The sequence below is a fragment of the Copadichromis virginalis genome, linkage group LG6 (genome assembly GCF_057382275.1).
Source record: "Copadichromis virginalis isolate Kocher_CV1m ecotype Utaka linkage group LG6, C_Virginalis_male_GT1.1, whole genome shotgun sequence".
NCBI classification, from domain to species: domain Eukaryota; kingdom Metazoa; phylum Chordata; class Actinopteri; order Cichliformes; family Cichlidae; genus Copadichromis; species Copadichromis virginalis.
The window spans coordinates 3,863,089-3,880,411 of record NC_140623.1 but is presented as its reverse complement, the minus strand read 5'-3'; the positions used below and the strand labels follow the sequence as shown (position 1 = coordinate 3,880,411).

General features: G+C 44.2%; 1 protein-coding gene across 1 annotated transcript in view; it reads left to right on the top strand.

The window, feature by feature from the left end:
- Positions 1-355: 355 nt before the first annotated feature.
- The window catches only part of gpr179 (G protein-coupled receptor 179), a 33,980-nt gene continuing 17,012 nt past the window's right edge, over positions 356-17,323 (top strand). The window contains exons 1-2 of the mRNA XM_085458302.1: positions 356-1,930; positions 3,104-3,212. Coding sequence (XP_085314428.1) covers positions 1,014-1,930; positions 3,104-3,212 — 1,026 coding nt within the window. The 5' untranslated portion in view covers positions 356-1,013. The remainder of the gene's footprint in view (positions 1,931-3,103; positions 3,213-17,323) is intronic.

The window sequence follows — 17,323 nt, the reverse complement described above, 5'->3', positions numbered from 1 at the left end:
TTTACATCCTGTGGCCTCCACTGTGTGTGTGTGAGAGAAAGAATGCTCGTCTTTCTCTCGTGTACGAGGGGTTAATCCAACCATCCAGTAGAGATATTTTTGATGGATGTCCAAATGCAGCAGAGCTTAACCCTCATCTCTGACTGAATGCATCATCCTCTGCTTTGTGAACACGCACGCACGCACGCACGCACGCACGCACACACACACACACACACACACACAACAGATGTACCACTCTCATCACCTTTAAGCACTGGTGAGGGTTTGTCAAAACGGAGGGGGGAGTTCGGGGCTGAATGAAAGGAAGGGGAGGACGGAAGGCGGGAGGCAAGGAGAGAGGGAACGACGGTAGAGAGGGGTGGGACGAGCATCATGAGCTTCCACCCGACGGGCTGGAAGCTCTGTGGAGCAACAGATAGCAGAGCGGGAGGCAAAAGAAGAAGGGAGAAGTCTGCTCTCTCTCTCTTAACCCCTCCATCTCAACAACATCTCTCCTTCTCTCCTCCTCCTCCCATCTGACGCAGGGAGCCCCAAGTTTGAGGTTTTTCCTCTCTCCTCCTTCTTGCTGCGCACACTGCGTTTTCTTTGCACTGGTGATTGTAAAGCACGAGAAACGAAGACTGAGCGCGACGGCACGCTAGAGACACCTTACGGGAAACAGAAATGCGGGGATTGCTCCCCTCGTCAGTTTTATCCTTGCACCACCACCGAGGACTCGCAGGTTCAACTACATCTTCGTGTTGACACGAGCTCAGGCGTGCATGGTTCCGTGCGGCGCACAGATGGAGCTGTGCGCTCCGAGTGTGAGTGAGAGCTCAGCAGCGCGTGTGGCAGCGTTGTTACCGGATACCTGCTGCTGCAGTGCCTCCCAAATGTGAAGATGAAAAGTTCAAAACAACATGTGACGGGTTATCACTTCAAAGGAAATCCAAAAGGGGCAAAGCGTGCTTTAGCTGAGTGACCCCTTCAGTTACTTCCCCCCTTTTTTTCTTCATCAGCGTGCGTCCAGGATGGATCCCGTCTGGCTTCTCCTCCTGCTGCCATCCGTCCTCAGAGCGCAGGTGGCTTCAGATTTCCCATCAGGCGTCACAGTGGAGACGACCAACAGCACTGAGTCATTGACAAACAATACAAGAACTTCAGAAAACTCCACCAGCCCCTCCACTTCCTCCACTGCTGCAGAGCCTTCGGGGTTTTCCACTTCAGAAGCTCCCACCGAAATAGAGGATGACTGGTCACCGGCAGAGACATTTCTGTACACCGGAGACCCCTCGACTCTGGTAGTGGGCCGTTGTTCACGGGCGTATAGCACCCGTGGGCAGATGGGACCCCTGCCCCTCAGCTTCACCGCCCCCCTCAGGCCAGCTATGGATGCACTAGCCAACACTGCCAACTTTCTTAACATGATCTTCCAAGCTAGTGACCTGCATGAGAGCACGGTGCAAGAGGATATGGAGTGGTACCATGCCCTGGTCCGTGCCCTTCTAGAAGCTGATGTGCTCATCCGGCGGGCCCTGTTTACGTTTGATGCTGACCCAACTGCCCACGTGCCGCAGCTAGTGCTCCATGCAACTCGCAGCCCAATGGCTAAGGTGCAGACAATCATCCTCCAGGACTTATCCAAGGCATGGGAGAGCCTGCACCCACCTGCCCCTGCCCCTGATGACAGCTGGTTCAGAAAACTGAAATTCCCAGAGTCCAGCCAGCCAATCACAACCCTGTCCAAACGAGTGCTCCTCAATGACCTCAATACCTTGGACACACCTAAGTGGGGGCAGGGTGACAGCTATGTGACCAATCGCAGTGGGGTACGCTGGGATAGTGCTCCTTTTCTGGACTGTATGGATGAACGCTTTGTGCCTGGCTGGATGCTCACACTCTCCACCTCCTTCTTTGGTCTCAAGCCTGACCTGACACCAGAATTCAGGTTAGGGCCTGCACACATACAAACAAACAAACACGCACAAACCAAGCAATAACAGTCACATAAATACAGGCACACACATAGAAGTGACACCTCTGATGATGTCAGTAATTATAGAAATTTGGTTGGTTCACTTTAAAATGTTTGGTTTGGGAATGTACATTCAGTTTCCTAGTAACCGTCTTAGTAATGATGTGAATCCATTGATCTGTGTGATGAGCTGTCAATCAGTGGTGCCAATGACATCTTCCAGTCATAAAATGCTATTATACGTTTTGTATTATGAACAGAGAAATTTGCATCCACATTGGGAGCACTTTTTTCAGTCCTTTGAATACTCTTAGTAATGTGAGGGTCTTAAAGAAAAACATTTAAGTCATAATTTTTTATGCAAAATCATGCCTAATGAGACCATTAACGATCTTGTTGCATTTAAACACCTGTTGTATCGATTGGTCACTGTGAGCAGAGTAGTTTAAACAAAACTCCAAGTCCATTTTACCCGCTGAAAATGACAGAAGCTAGCACTCTGAAATGAATTTACAATAACACTCGTGTTTGAATGTGTTTGAAGAGTTTAATTAAATATAACATTTGAAATAGAATGTCTTGCATGGTCAGGCAAAATGTGCAGTAGCAATTTAATTCAGTTTAACTGGACAAAACACAGACTAGAGAGAAGTCAAAAGTTATTGACCTGGAACAGTGGGATATAAACACATGGGGAGTAAAAAAGAGGGGAATGCAAGAGTGGTACATCATGGGAAGTCCCCCAGCAGCCGTAGGCTATTGCAGCATAATTAAGGCATGGCTCAGGGTTACCTGAACCAACCCTAACTGTAAACTTTACTAAAAAAAAAGTAACTTTAAAGGCTAATATTCAAAGTGTCTGTCTCCTGAGAGAAACTGGAAGCTGGTTCCACAGCTTTGCCATGTTATCTTCTCTGCCTTATATTCTACTTTTAGAAAGTCTAGGAACCACAAGTAAGCCTGCGGTCTGAGAGGGAAGTGCTCCATTGAAATAATATGGCACAGTGAGGTCTTTGGGATATGAAGATGTATGCGGAAAAAGAAGAGACTTATTCTAAGTCTGACCTCATGTGGAGCCACTGTTGTTTCTTTGTTTTGTCACACATCTGTGACCCACTCCCCCACTGTCTGTGTGTTCGGCTTTAGAGGTGTGATCCGTGTGGATGTCAACATTCAGGACATTGACTTGGACCAGTGTGCAACAGGGGAAGGCTGGTTTGCTGATACTCACCAGTGCAACCGCACCACCATGGAGGTAAACACAGTGTAGACCAGGGACTGAAACTACCTTTGAGATAGCGACAGAAAGTCAAGATTTTTTGTTTTTGTTGCTTTTAGTACACACAACCAAATTGCCATGAAAAATGGCACCAGTATTAAAGATTTTGTTGTGAAGATCCCTGAGATTTCATCTGGCACTATTAGCATCTATCTCAATATACATGACTGACAGATAACTGAGCAAAACTGGATGAAACTCCATGGCTTTGGTGATGTCATTCCTTTTTCATTTTTTTGGTCAAGGTTAAATTTCAAGGACATTAATATGGGAACATAAGGAACATTGGATAGATTGAATTGTTTTCGATAGAACTGTAATTGCTGTACATACTTTTTAAAACCATGGTACCTGCAAACCTACAGTACATTATGACTTAAAAGGAACTGCTAGCATGCTAGCCAATAAATATATATGGTGACAATGTTAAACTTTCTCGAACATCTCTAAGTCAGCACGTGAGTATTTTTATTAGGAACATTTTAGCACATTGCCTATTATACTACATACTGTAAGCAATATTATTCCAGTATGATCTTAACATCTGGACCACAAGGCAAGAACAAGTGTTGTTTATTGTTCATGAATCTAAAAGTGTCTGCCACTTCTACTGCCATAGTAGGGTAGTCAGTGTTTCATCATTAATCATAGTCTTACACAAAATATTAATTTTAAATGTCACATGGGATCAGACGGAGTTTTTTTCTGGAGTTTTGAGATTATACGTATATTCATTGGTTTAAACATCCTTTCGCGTGCTAATTGTCTCCTTTCTCTTTTGAGGATGAAGCCTGAAATATTTACTAGATCATTCAAAGTAAGGAGAAAGAAAGGACTGTGAGAAGGGGAACTAGGTGATGCTACATTGTACATACTGTACAGTACCTGCACTACACCAGAGTACCAACAATAGTAACAGGACATTAGAAGAAGCCTCTCAGCCTTTATACTGCCTCATGTGGTTGAATTTTGAAAAAAAGATATCAAGATCACGTGTGCATCCACTGCTTGATTTCTTTTTAGAGATTTCTTTTTAATGTGAGGCAAACAGCTTGGTGTTTGAAAGGGAAAATTTAGAAATTGAAAGAGGGGAAGATATGTCCTGACATAGCCTGGTGTTGATCTCCGAATCACCTCCCACATCTCACATTTGTTCAGTGATTTGGTTACAGCAGAGCTTTTATTTCGCTTCCCGACAGCTGTTTCTGCATGTTTGAGTAACAATTACTCAAACAGTTACTTAAAATGATAAAGACTGATGAGAACAATTTTTCTGAGGTTGTAGTGTAAAATAAAGAAATAAGTAAAATACATTTTATTTATTCTTATTTCCTGTGTTGTATGCTTTTAAACATGACTAAAGTTTAGAAGACTGAGGTTGGCATATGTAAAAGTTGTCATGGTCCTGAGTCTGCCGACTCAGTCTTTTGTGTTTCTTTATGCTTTTGTTTATTCTGAGTATGTATTCTGTTATGATTTGCCATTTGTTAGGTTTCTGTTCTGTGCCTGCCCTGGTCCCACTGTGTTCTGTCTGTCTATGGTGTCACACTGTCTGTTTGTGAATCTGTCTGTTTAGTTCAGTGTCTTGTCTGGTTCTCTGTGTCTGAGTTTCCTGTTTTATTCTGAAAGTCTCTGTCTCATGTGAGTGTGTTCAGTTTACGTTTCCCCTGTCCCGTCAGCTCTGATTTCTCCCAGCTGTGTTGCCCTCCTGTCTCTCATCCCCTGATTACTGCTGTGTGTATTTAAGCCCTGCGTGTTCTCCTGCCTGTTGCTGGTTCATCTGTATTTCACGGTGTCCTGTTCGCTCTCTGCGTCTCTGGTTTGTTATTTACTTTTCCCAGTTTAGTTTTCTTTAGTCTTGGCAGCCGGGGATCAGTCCACCACTGGGAGGAGGCCCCGGGGCAGACCCCCGGATAAGCTGGAGGAGGTGGCTGGGGAGAGGGAGGTCTGGGCTTCTCTGCTTAGGCTGCTGCCCCCGCGACCCGGCCTCGGATAAAGCGGATGTAGATGGATGGATGGATAGTTTTCTTTAGTTTTGTCATCCCTCATTGCCTGTTTTGCCACTACGCCACTTTGTAAATAAACATCACTAGCACTATCATCAACTGCCTGCATTTTGGGTCCTTTCTCCCTCCAACACCACACGGCTCGCCTCAGCAGCCGTGACAAAAGTAATCTCTGTGAGTCAAAAGCTCTGACTTCAGACAGCTGTTGGAGAGTTTTGTCTAATTTTGGGACTCGCCTTCTGAGCGAAAGCAAAACTAACAGACATAAAATAATTTCCTAAAGAGTTATTATTAGCTGAAAACCTGGCATGTCTTGGTGTGACTTGGTGTGCAGTGTGTCCTTTGAGGAAACTGAACAAGTGGAGGGAAAAAAAGTGGCAACTATCTACAGCAGGTAAACCGTGTCTGAAAGTCGTGTCCTAGGAAAAAATCCAACAAAGACCTGACACAGGATCTCAGGACGCAGGGCTGAGAAAAGGTCTAACAGCATGAGTCTACTGCCATCTGTAAAACACAGTGGAGGCTCTATCATGGTTTGGGTGTGTATTTCAGCCAATGGTGTTCTTGTCAAAACTGTTGTGTGTGTGTGTCATGACATGGCTGGTTACCTGCCTTCTGGCTCCCACACACCTGGCGTCAATCACACACCTGCTCCTGATGACCTTGTTTGGTTGCTTCATAAAGATGCAACAGAGACTCAGTCTTCACTGGGTCATGGCTAGAGAAACAGTGCAGCATGTCTCCTAGCCTTGCTGTTGCCTGCCTGCGAATTAGATTCTTACCTTCCTGTTTTTGTGCCCAGGATTACCTTTCAAGATGTGAAGTAGTGAGCTGGTTCTTGTGTGGCTTTGGGAGAAGATTGGATAGTGTTAGGACTTTGAGGAAACGTTTGAGGAGACTGGACTGTTACTACTGTTCACTACCTTTCGGTTGTTTAAGAGTCACTGTAAAGAAATGAGCTGACGTTCACTTGGAGCCCTGCGTTTGAATCCTTCTTCTACTTACGTCTCCTTGACAGAACGATCCAACCTAGAGGAAGCAGCCAGATTCAGCTTGGTCAGGCCCAGCTGTATCCACAGACGCGAAGAAAATGTTTTGTGGCTGGTGTCTGTCTGTATTGCGGTAACAAAAGCGCCTTTGCAGCAACTTCTCTGGTGCGGCCGAAAGGCTGTGTCTGGCACGGTGTAGATTCTGACATCTTTCTGATAACTCCTTCCTACTCCGGCTCATGGTTCTGGGTAAAATCACCATCGATTCCCAAATTTAGTCACTCAAAGCTTTTATTAATTACAGAGTGGGATAAAATTTAGACCTCCTACCCGGAGCACCTTTGCCCACCAGCCACTTACATAGTCTGTCTAAACCCCAACAAGAAGCCATGGAGAAATGTACCACAGTGTCTTGCTGCTGGTATTATCCTTCCATCGTCATCTCCCCTTAGTGCTGGGTTTTTCTTCATCAAGAAAAAGGATGAAACACTTCGCCTCTGCATAGGTTTCCACAGCATGAACAAGATTACAGAAAAAAAAACCTTACCACTCCTCACCTCAGCATTTGGACTCTTTCAAGGCGGCACTATCATCACAAAACTGTAGTCTTCCAACTCTTTTCATCTGGTGAGAATGAGAAAAAGACACAAGTGGAAAATAGTGTTTAGTATGCATCCTGGCCACTTTGAGTATCTGGTTTGACAAATGCTCCAGCTGTGTTTCTTGTCCTGGTTAATAATGTCCTAAGGGACTTCATTAATCATTTTGTGTTTGTGTACCTTGATGATATACTGATTTTCCCAAAGTCCCTGCAGGAGCATGAGAAACATGTCTGTCTGGTCATCCAAAGCGTCTGTGTAAAGGGAGGAAAATGTGTCTCATGCTGACTGTGTCTTTCTTGGGCTTCACTGTTAAGAAGAGGGCAAATGAAGGCTGACCTGGTGAATGTTAAGGCCGTGGTAGACTGATCAAGGCTAACTGCTCTCACCTCTCCGAGGCACATGTTTCAGTGGAGTTCTGCAGCCCGAGCCACATTCGACAAGCTGAAGCAGCTCTTCACCCACAGCAGTTGTTCTTGAACAACCCAATCTGAGTGAACAGTTCATTGTGGAAGTGGACATCTCAGATTCTGGAGTTGTTCTCTCGCAGCAGGATTTGGGTAAGATGCATCCATGTGCCTTTTTCTCTCATTGTGTCATCAGTGTTAGTGACCGGGAGCTGCTGGCCATAAAGTTGGCATTGGAGAAGTTTTCCTATCTGCAAACCGCAAAATAAATAGATTCCCGTCAAGCGAGGTGGAGTCATGAACTGAAATTCGCACGGAGGCGGGACCCAGAAACGGACACAGGGGTAATGCAGTAGCCGGAGGAAGTGGGAACAGCTTATGGGAGAGGCTGTTCTAAAACACCGCAATTGGACCCACGGTAGTACGCAGGGCCAGGGAAATGGGAAATGGCAACGAAGGAAGTGAGCCTTGAATCCAGAACAGGATGGTACGGAGACTAAACAACATGAGTAGCCGGTTGCGCTGGTTTAAACAGTCCCTTGTGGTTAACAGTGAAATATGGCTCAGGTGTGAGACAGGCAGCTCCGCCCAAGAGAGTAGCCAGTGCACCATCCTGATGACAACTCCCCACAGCTGCTCCCACGGACCATGATAGGTGGGCTTTGGCAGAGGATTGGATTCTGTGTGGATTTTGAGGAAACCCTCAAGAGCCTGTACTGTTCCTACTATTTTGACCTTTCTGAACTGGTATTTAAGAGTCATTGTAAATAAATGCACTGGCGTTCACTTGGGGTTGGCGTTTGAGTCGCTTCTACTTACATCTCCTTGACATCTAATGTACAAATATGGAATAAAGGCGGCCATACCACCTTCCTTCCATTAACATTTGTATGTTAATGTAACTCGTACCAATTTCCCATTTTCCTTGCAAAATATATAGAGATGAGGGATATCTCAAGACATATACACACTATTGTGTATCTTCTCCCATATACAGTAGGATCTAGTGTTGCAGTTCCACATAATAATGTTGTGATCTTAAGCTCTCAGCTCTTATTCCAGTATCGATGATTGTTCCAGTACATGTTCAATAACAAAGACATCTAAAGGTGAGTTGGGGTACATCTTACATAAACAAAACAATGAAACAAAGATGTTCTGATAAAGAATGCCCCACTTCTCATTACTGAATTTAAGCTCCAGGTGTTTTTGCCATGTAGTTTTAAGTGGGACCAAAGACAACATATAATGGGCTAACAGACAACTACAATGGAATAGAAACATTTGAAACTGGAGCGCAGACTATGATCTTAGATGCAGTGATCATTTTTATCTGCCGAGTAGCTTTTCATCAGCAGATAGGGCTTCTCTGCTGTCTTCTTAGATGTTGACGTTTTTCTGCTGAGGTTATTTTTCTAGTTACTGTTTCTATTGTAAAGAACACACTCTGAGCCGCGACCTAAAGCTAATATGGAAAACATGTCTGTTTATATTCTTTTTAGTTACATCTTGCATGCACACTCTAAAACGTTTGTGATCTCCAAAAGGTGTAAGCCCTGAGTGGTGGAGCTCGTTACTTCATTTTGGCCTCTTAAACTGTTCTACCTGCTGCACCCCGCCCGTCCAACGTTGGTTTCTCTTTTCTCTGCCAGGCTGTCTTTGCAGACCCATCCGCTACCTCTCATCTCAGCCATCTATTTAAAGATGGCTGTTCAGGGTGGCAGGCTGCAGGATGATCTGATGGATTATTGAAATAATCCAGCCCGCTGACATACTTCCCTTTTATGCACTACACTCACAGAGGTCTGAAACACAAGAGCAGAGCACTCTAAAAAAAATCCCCAAATCCACATGGCACCCTTTGTCTCGTCCTGCATTACCTGGCTCGTACTGGGTCATCCATTTCTTCTGTCCTGGTTGTCCAATATCTGCTCTGTTATTGGCTTGTAATCTATCACCATATCAAACCTCATAATAAATAATGGTCAGTTGGAGTGGGAAGCCCTCTCCTCCAAACACGGCTTACAGTGGACAGAGGTTGTCTGTGTTGACTGTCCTCAGCTGTCCTCATCTTTCTGTCTCTCCTTTTTCCTTCGTTACTATCTGTGGTGCTTTTAATGTGTGTGATCCAGTACAACGGTGTCATTTTGCTCTTTGAGAGATTCCCTGAAAATGTGCAGTCATTCCTTTTTAAAATTCTAGCCCGTTTCTTCTCTGTCATCTCTTTTTTGGGGGGGGTTCCCCTACACAGGCTATCATGAATTAGTTGTAGGTGAAAATTTGACTTTGAATAAAACATTTGCAATACCAGTATGATATTTTTAAATTGATTTGTGCATAGAGTTATCATTAAAACACAACTGATTGTTTACTGTGTATAATTTGACTTGGGCTGTGTATATGCACTTATGTAAGGTTTTACTGGAGAGAGGACCTAAGTAAAGGATTGAAAGGTTAAACAACAAAAGTTGATCGTTTGTCATTTATACTTGATTTGCTCTTATGCTAGAATAACCCTCCTTTTATCAGCCATTAAGTACCACACTAAAACACAGATGATGCTAACTATTCACACAAACATTGAATTTTGCTACAACAAATACAGTTATTGAAGCAAACTTGTGATGTAAACGTTAAGAACAGCAGAGGAGTTTTTAGGACAGTCCAGCAGTTAATCAGAGCCACTGTATGCAGTAATACTTTATATTATGTTAGGTCAAATGTCAGGCTATTACTATAAACACTGATGAAACCCTGGGGCTCTGGGGAAGCCAAGAGGCTGTAAAGCTTTAGAAGTAGCTGGTAAGTTTCAGCTTAAACGTTACAGAGTGAATCTACTGATTTATTACAAATATCTGCTTGAGATGTGCTGTGTATAATCCACATCACATTAATGTTCAACCTGTGCCATTAGCATCCGATAAGGGAGCTGTGAGTTTATATATACAGTACGTGTGTGTGCGTGTGTGTGTGTGTGACTATTTGCTGTTGAACAGGATTTCTCTAGAAAAGGATAATGCTCTCAGTTGAGGCATTATGTATCCATTTAGCTTTTAACTTAGATTAACACGCGGCATCCGTGTGTGTGTGTGTGTCTGTGTTTGTGTGAGTGTGTGCATTTGTTTCTCTGTCCCAGCTGAAGCTAAATTGAAGCTAGCATCAGAGGGAAATAGAGTGAGAGAGAGTAATGTGACCCTGTTTTTAATGTGCTGCTGTTTCATATCCTCACAGGTCAACATGATTTTAACCTGAGACACATAGTCTAGTCTAGCTTTGTTTTTTGGCTCCCAGCTCTTTTTGTTTTCCCATCTAAACATGATCTACTTTCATGTTTATGTCCCGAGATTATTAGATGCACGTTAATGCCTCCGCCTTGTCTATTTTCTCTTTATAAAACACACATTATGGCTCAGCAACACTATATAAAATCAGTGCCAAGAGGCTGTAAAGCTTTAGAAGTATATATATATATATATATATATATATATATATATATATATATATATATATATATATATATATATATATATATATATATATATATATAAAATGGAATGCCCTTTAGGAAAATATTATATATATATATATTCCAACCAAAGTCTGAATATATAGAATGAAACTTGAATATATAGAATGAAACTTGAATATATAGAATGTATGAACCTCTTTTTTAGAGATGATGTGTTTCTGAATTCTCTGCCTTTACAAAATGGCATCAGCTGAACTATTTCAGTACTTTTTAGAGCTTGACAACTGTTTTGCGACAGCTGTTCAAATTGCAAATTTCCATAGTCCACTAGTTGTATCCTGTGGTTGTACAGTGTTCCAACATTTACTGACAACATTTGAGATATGGCCATCCAACTAAACCCCAAGTCTCGCATGTCAGTCAGCTGAGTAGCTGGTATGTTGTACCTAAAAGAGTTAGAAACAAAAGAAGAAATATGTTAACTTCTTTCTTATTTCTTGCATTCATTATCTTGTTTGCCATCTCTTGACTCTTTCAAGTGCCATACACATTATGAATGAATTTGTTTCCATTTTTATCACTTACCTTGACCTTCCTCTTTGAGATGTAGAATGATATAATGAGCCCATAACATATGCTTCAGCTTCTGCTCGAAGTGTTAGCTCAGTTGACATCTCCATCAGTGATTGATAAATTCCCTCAAGAAGTGTGCATAATCTTCTCCCAGAAACATTTTGTTGAACATTATTCATGAGCACTAGAAATGTTGCAATAATGAAAACGTGTTCTTCAAGGTGACGTAGTATAAATTCAAATTATTTCTACCATTTGCAGTTTGAACAGCTGTCGCAAAACAGTTGTCAAGCTCTAAAAAGTACTGAAATAGTTCAGCTGATGCCATTTTGTAAAGGCAGAGAATTCAGAAACACATCATCTCTAAAAATGAGGTTCATACATTCTATATATTCAAGTTTCATTCTATATATTCAAGTTTCATTCTATATTTTCAAAAGATCATTCTATATATTCAAGTTTCATTCTATATATTCAAGAGATCATTCTATATATTCAAGTTTCATTCTATATATTCAAGTTTCATTCTATATATTCAAGTTTCATTCTATATATTCAAAAGATCATTCTATATATTCAAGTTTCATTCTATATATTCAAGCTTCATTCTATATATTCAAGCTTCATTCTATATATTCAAGTTTCATTCTATATATTCAAGTTTCATTCTATATTTTCAAAAGATCATTCTATATATTCAAAAGATCATTCTATATATTCAAGTTTCATTCTATATATTCAAGTTTCATTCTATATATTCAAGCTTCATTCTATATATTCAAGTTTCATTCTATATATTCAAGTTTCATTCTATATTTTCAAAAGATCATTCTATATATTCAAAAGATCATTCTATATATTCAAGTTTCATTCTATATATTCAAGCTTCATTCTATATATTCAAGCTTCATTCTATATATTCAAGTTTCATTCTATATTTTCAAAAGATCATTCTATATATTCAAGTTTCATTCTATATATTCAAAAGATCATTCTATATTTTCAAAAGATCATTCTATATATTCAAGTTTCATTCTATATATTCAAAAGATCATTCTATATATTCAAGTTTCATTCTATATATTCAAGCTTCATTCTATATATTCAAGCTTCATTCTATATATTCAAGTTTCATTCTATATATTCAAGTTTCATTCTATATTTTCAAAAGATCATTCTATATATTCAAGTTTCATTCTATATATTCAAAAGATCATTCTATATATTCAAGTTTCATTCTATATATTCAAAAGATCATTCTATATATTCAAGTTTCATTCTATATATTCAAGCTTCATTCTATATATTCAAAAGATCATTCTATATATTCAGACTTATAGGCTAGACCCCCTATGCTAAGCAAGCCTACCGCAGACATGAGCGAGACAGATAAATATGAAGGCATGCCGGCTCGGACGTCGCCCGGATCAACAAGGTCCGCGTCAGGTGTTGAGGAACCAGGGCACCCTGACGAAAAGTGGGCTACTGGAACAAGAAGGCATCGGTGGGCAAGAGACGAAAACAGGGCGTTGTTGGAATGCTACTATGCAAGTAACCCCGGCGGAAGGGGCTACATGAATAGGATGAGGGACCTATGGATTCTTCGATACCCAACATCCACAATGACGGCGAAACAACTAGTAGCTCAGTGTTCCAACATTCGAAAGAAGGGACTGCTCTCACAGCTAGAGATTGACGAGGTACAACACAAATGCTACGGCAAGGAGGAGTCAGGACACCAGGTCAGGGGGGAGATATCATCACCCCCACCCGAGATTGGGTACATAGCCCCAAGTGCGATAGGAGAAGGATCGTTGAGTGCGAGAGGAACTGACCTGAAAAATAGGATCATGGCCAAGCTTGAAACCTGGATCCCGCGTAGCCGGTTACCAAGATTACGTGAAGTTCCCTCAGAAGGTCTGCTAGATGATGTTAATGCAGCACTACGGGCAATACCTACAACCACGATTACCGACACTAACAAGCTGATCTACAATACGGCAACAGTGATCAGTGAGATGCTTGGCTACAAGTTGAACAGCGACAAGGGGCAGTACCCTCCATGGAGAAGGAGGCTAGAGGGCAAGATCAAAGTAGCACGGAGGGAGGTTAGCCAACTAACGGAGTTGCAGAAAGGTGCGACAAATAAGGTGCCTAAGAAATACAGCAAGCTGTCCATACCTGAGGCCTTGGAAACTGCCAAGCAAAGACTCACAGCCTTGGCCAGCCGCTTGAGGAGGTACACCAGAGAGATAGAAGGCAGGAGAATAAACCAGCTGTTCTCCACAGAACCAGCAAAGGTGTACTCTCAGTGGCAAGGGAACAATAAGAGAACAGCACCACCAAGGCTGGAGACGGAGCAATACTGGAAGAGCATATGGGAGAAGGATGCAACCCATAACGGCAATGCTCAGTGGCTAGAGGATCTGAGGGCTGACCACAGCGACCTCCCTGAACAGGGTCCAGTAACCATCACAGTGGCAGATATCCAAGAAAGGGTCTCCAGTATGAAGAGTTGGACAGCACCAGGGCCCGACATGGTTCACGCCTACTGGCTGAAGAAGCTGACTGCACTCCACGAGCGTCTGGCAGCACAAATGAACCAGCTGCTAGTTAACGAGAGACACCCGGAATGGCTAACTGAAGGCCGGACGGTCCTGATCCCCAAGGACCCCAAGAAGGGACCGGTCCCCTCCAACTACCGACCAATAACCTGCCTCAGTACTACATGGAAGCTCCTGTCAGGCATCATATCGGCTAAGATGAACAGGCACATGGGTCAATACATGAGCGGGACACAGAAAGGGATTGGCAAGAATACCAGAGGCGCAAAACACCAGCTACTGGTAGACAGAACAATCAGCCGAGACTGCAAGACCAGACTGACCAACCTGTGCACTGCCTGGATTGATTACAAGAAGGCCTATGACTCAATGCCCCACAGCTGGATACTGGAATGCCTAGAATTGTACAAGATCAATGGGACCCTAAGAGCCTTCATCAGGAACTCAATGGGGATGTGGCGTACAACACTAGAGGCCAACTCCAAGCCCATAGCACAAGTCACCATCAAGTGCGGGATCTACCAAGGAGATGCTCTGTCCCCACTGCTGTTCTGCATAGGCCTGAACCCCCTCAGTGAGATCATTAACAAGACTGGCTACGGATACCGACTACAGAACGGAGCAGTTGTCAGCCACCTCCTGTACATGGATGACATCAAGCTGTATGCCAAGAGTGAACGAGACATCGATTCACTGATCCACACTACCAGGCTATACAGCAATGACATTGGAATGTCGTTCGGACTGGAGAAGTGTAGTCGGATGGTAACAAAGAGAGGGAAGGTAGTCAGAACTGAGGGGATTGAACTACCAGAAGGCAACATTGCAGACATAGAGGACAGTTACAAGTACTTGGGGATCCCACAGGCGAATGGGAACCATGAAGAGGCCGCTAGAAAAGCTGCAACCACCAAGTACCTGCAGAGGGTCAGGCAAGTCCTGAGGAGTCAGCTGAATGGTAAGAACAAGATCCGGGCCATCAACACGTACGCCCTGCCCGTGATCAGGTACCCTGCTGGGGTAATAGGCTGGCCAAAGGAGGAGATAGAAGCCACTGACATAAAGACAAGAAAGCTCCTTACCATGCATGGAGGGTTTCACCCCAAATCCAGCACCCTGAGGCTGTACGCTAAGCGGAAGGAAGGGGGCCGGGGACTGGTGAGTGTCAGCACCACAGTCCAGGATGAGACAACGAACATCCAAGAATACATTAGGAAGATGGCCCCAACTGACCGAGTGCTCAGTGAATACCTCAGGCAGCAGAAACCCAAGAAAGAGGAGGGAGACGAGGAACCATCATGGAAGGACAGGCCCCTGCACGGTATGTACCACCGGCAGATAGAGGAGGTGGCTGATATCCAGAAATCCTACCAGTGGCTGGACAAAGCTGGACTGAAAGACAGCACAGAGGCACTAATCATGGCAGCACAAGAACAAGCTCTGAGCACAAGATCCATAGAGGCTGGGGTCTATCACACCAGGCAAGACCCCAGGTGCAGGCTGTGTAAAGATGCCCCAGAGACAATCCAGCACATAACAGCAGGGTGCAAGATGCTAGCAGGCAAGGCATACATGGAACGCCATAACCAAGTGGCCGGCATAGTGTACAGGAACATCTGTGCCGAGTATAACCTGGAAGTCCCGAGGTCAAAATGGGAGATGCCCCCAAGGGTGGTGGAGAATGACCGAGCTAAGATCCTGTGGGACTTCCAGATACAGACGGACAAAATGGTGGTGGCTAACCAACCGGACATAGTGGTGGTAGACAAACAGAAGAAGATGGCCGTAGTGATCGATGTAGCGGTTCCGAATGACAGCAATATCAGGAAGAAGGAACACGAGAAGCTGGAGAAATACCAAGGGCTCAGAGAAGAGCTCGAGAGGATGTGGAGGGTGAAGGTAACGGTGGTCCCCGTGGTAATCGGAGCACTAGGTGCGGTGACTCCCAAGCTAGGCGAGTGGCTCCAGCAGATCCCAGGAACAACATCGGAGATCTCTGTCCAGAAGAGCGCAGTCCTGGGAACAGCTAAGATACTGCGCAGGACCCTCAAGCTCCCAGGCCTCTGGTAGAGGACCCTAGCTTGAAGGATAAACCGCCCGCAGGGGCGTGCTGGGTGTTTTATATATGTCTATGTATATACATATACATAGACATATACACGGGCAGGGCGTACGTGTTGATGGCCCGGATCTTGTTCTTACCATTCAGCTGACTCCTCAGGACTTGCCTGACCCTCTGCAGGTACTTGGTGGTTGCAGCTTGTCTAGCAGCCTCTTCATGGTTCCCATTTGCCTGCGGGATCCCCAGGTACTTGTAACTGTCCTCTATGTCTGCAGTGTTGCCTTCTGGTAGTTCAATCCCCTCAGTTCTGACTACCTTCCCTCTCTTTGTTACCATCCGACTACACTTCTCCAGTCCGAACGACATTCCAATGTCATTGCTGTATAGCCTGGTAGTGTGGATCAGTGAATCGATGTCTCGTTCACTCTTGGCATACAGCTTGATGTCATCCATGTACAGGAGGTGGCTGACAACTGCTCCGTTCCGTAGTCGGTATCCGTAGCCAGTCTTGTTAATGATCTCACTGAGGGGGTTCAGGCCTATGCAGAACAGCAGTGGGGACAGAGCATCTCCTTGGTAGATCCCGCACTTGATGGTGACTTGTGCTATGGGCTTGGAGTTGGCCTCTAGTGTTGTACGCCACACCCCCATTGAGTTCCTGATGAAGGCTCTCAGGGTCCCATTGATCTTGTACAATTCTAAGCATTCCAGTATCCAGCTGTGGGGCATTGAGTCATAGGCCTTCTTGTAATCAATCCAGGCAGTGCACAGGTTGGTCAGTCTGGTCTTGCAGTCTCGGCTGATTGTTCTGTCTACCAGTAGCTGGTGTTTTGCGCCTCTGGTATTCTTGCCAATCCCTTTCTGTGTCCCGCTCATGTATTGACCCATGTGCCTGTTCATCTTAGCCGATATGATGCCTGACAGGAGCTTCCATGTAGTACTGAGGCAGGTTATTGGTCGGTAGTTGGATGGGACCGGTCCCTTCTTGGGGTCCTTGGGGATCAGGACCGTCCGGCCTTCAGTTAGCCATTCCGGGTGTCTCTCGTTAACTAGCAGCTGGTTCATTTGTGCTGCCAGACGCTCGTGGAGTGCAGTCAGCTTCTTTAGCCAGTAGGCGTGAACCATGTCGGGCCCTGGTGCTGTCCAACTCTTCATACTGGAGACCCTTTCTTGGATATCTGCCACTGTGATGGTTACTGGACCCTGTTCAGGGAGGTCGCTGTGGTCTGCCCTCAGATCCACTAGCCACTGAGCATTGCCGTTATGGGTTGCGTCCTTCTCCCATATGCTCTTCCAGTATTGCTCCGTCTCCAGCCTTGGTGGTGCTGTTCTCTTATTGTTCCCTTGCCACTGAGAGTACACCTTTGCTGGTTCTGTGGAGAACAGCTGGTTTATTCTCCTGCCTTCTATCTCTCTGG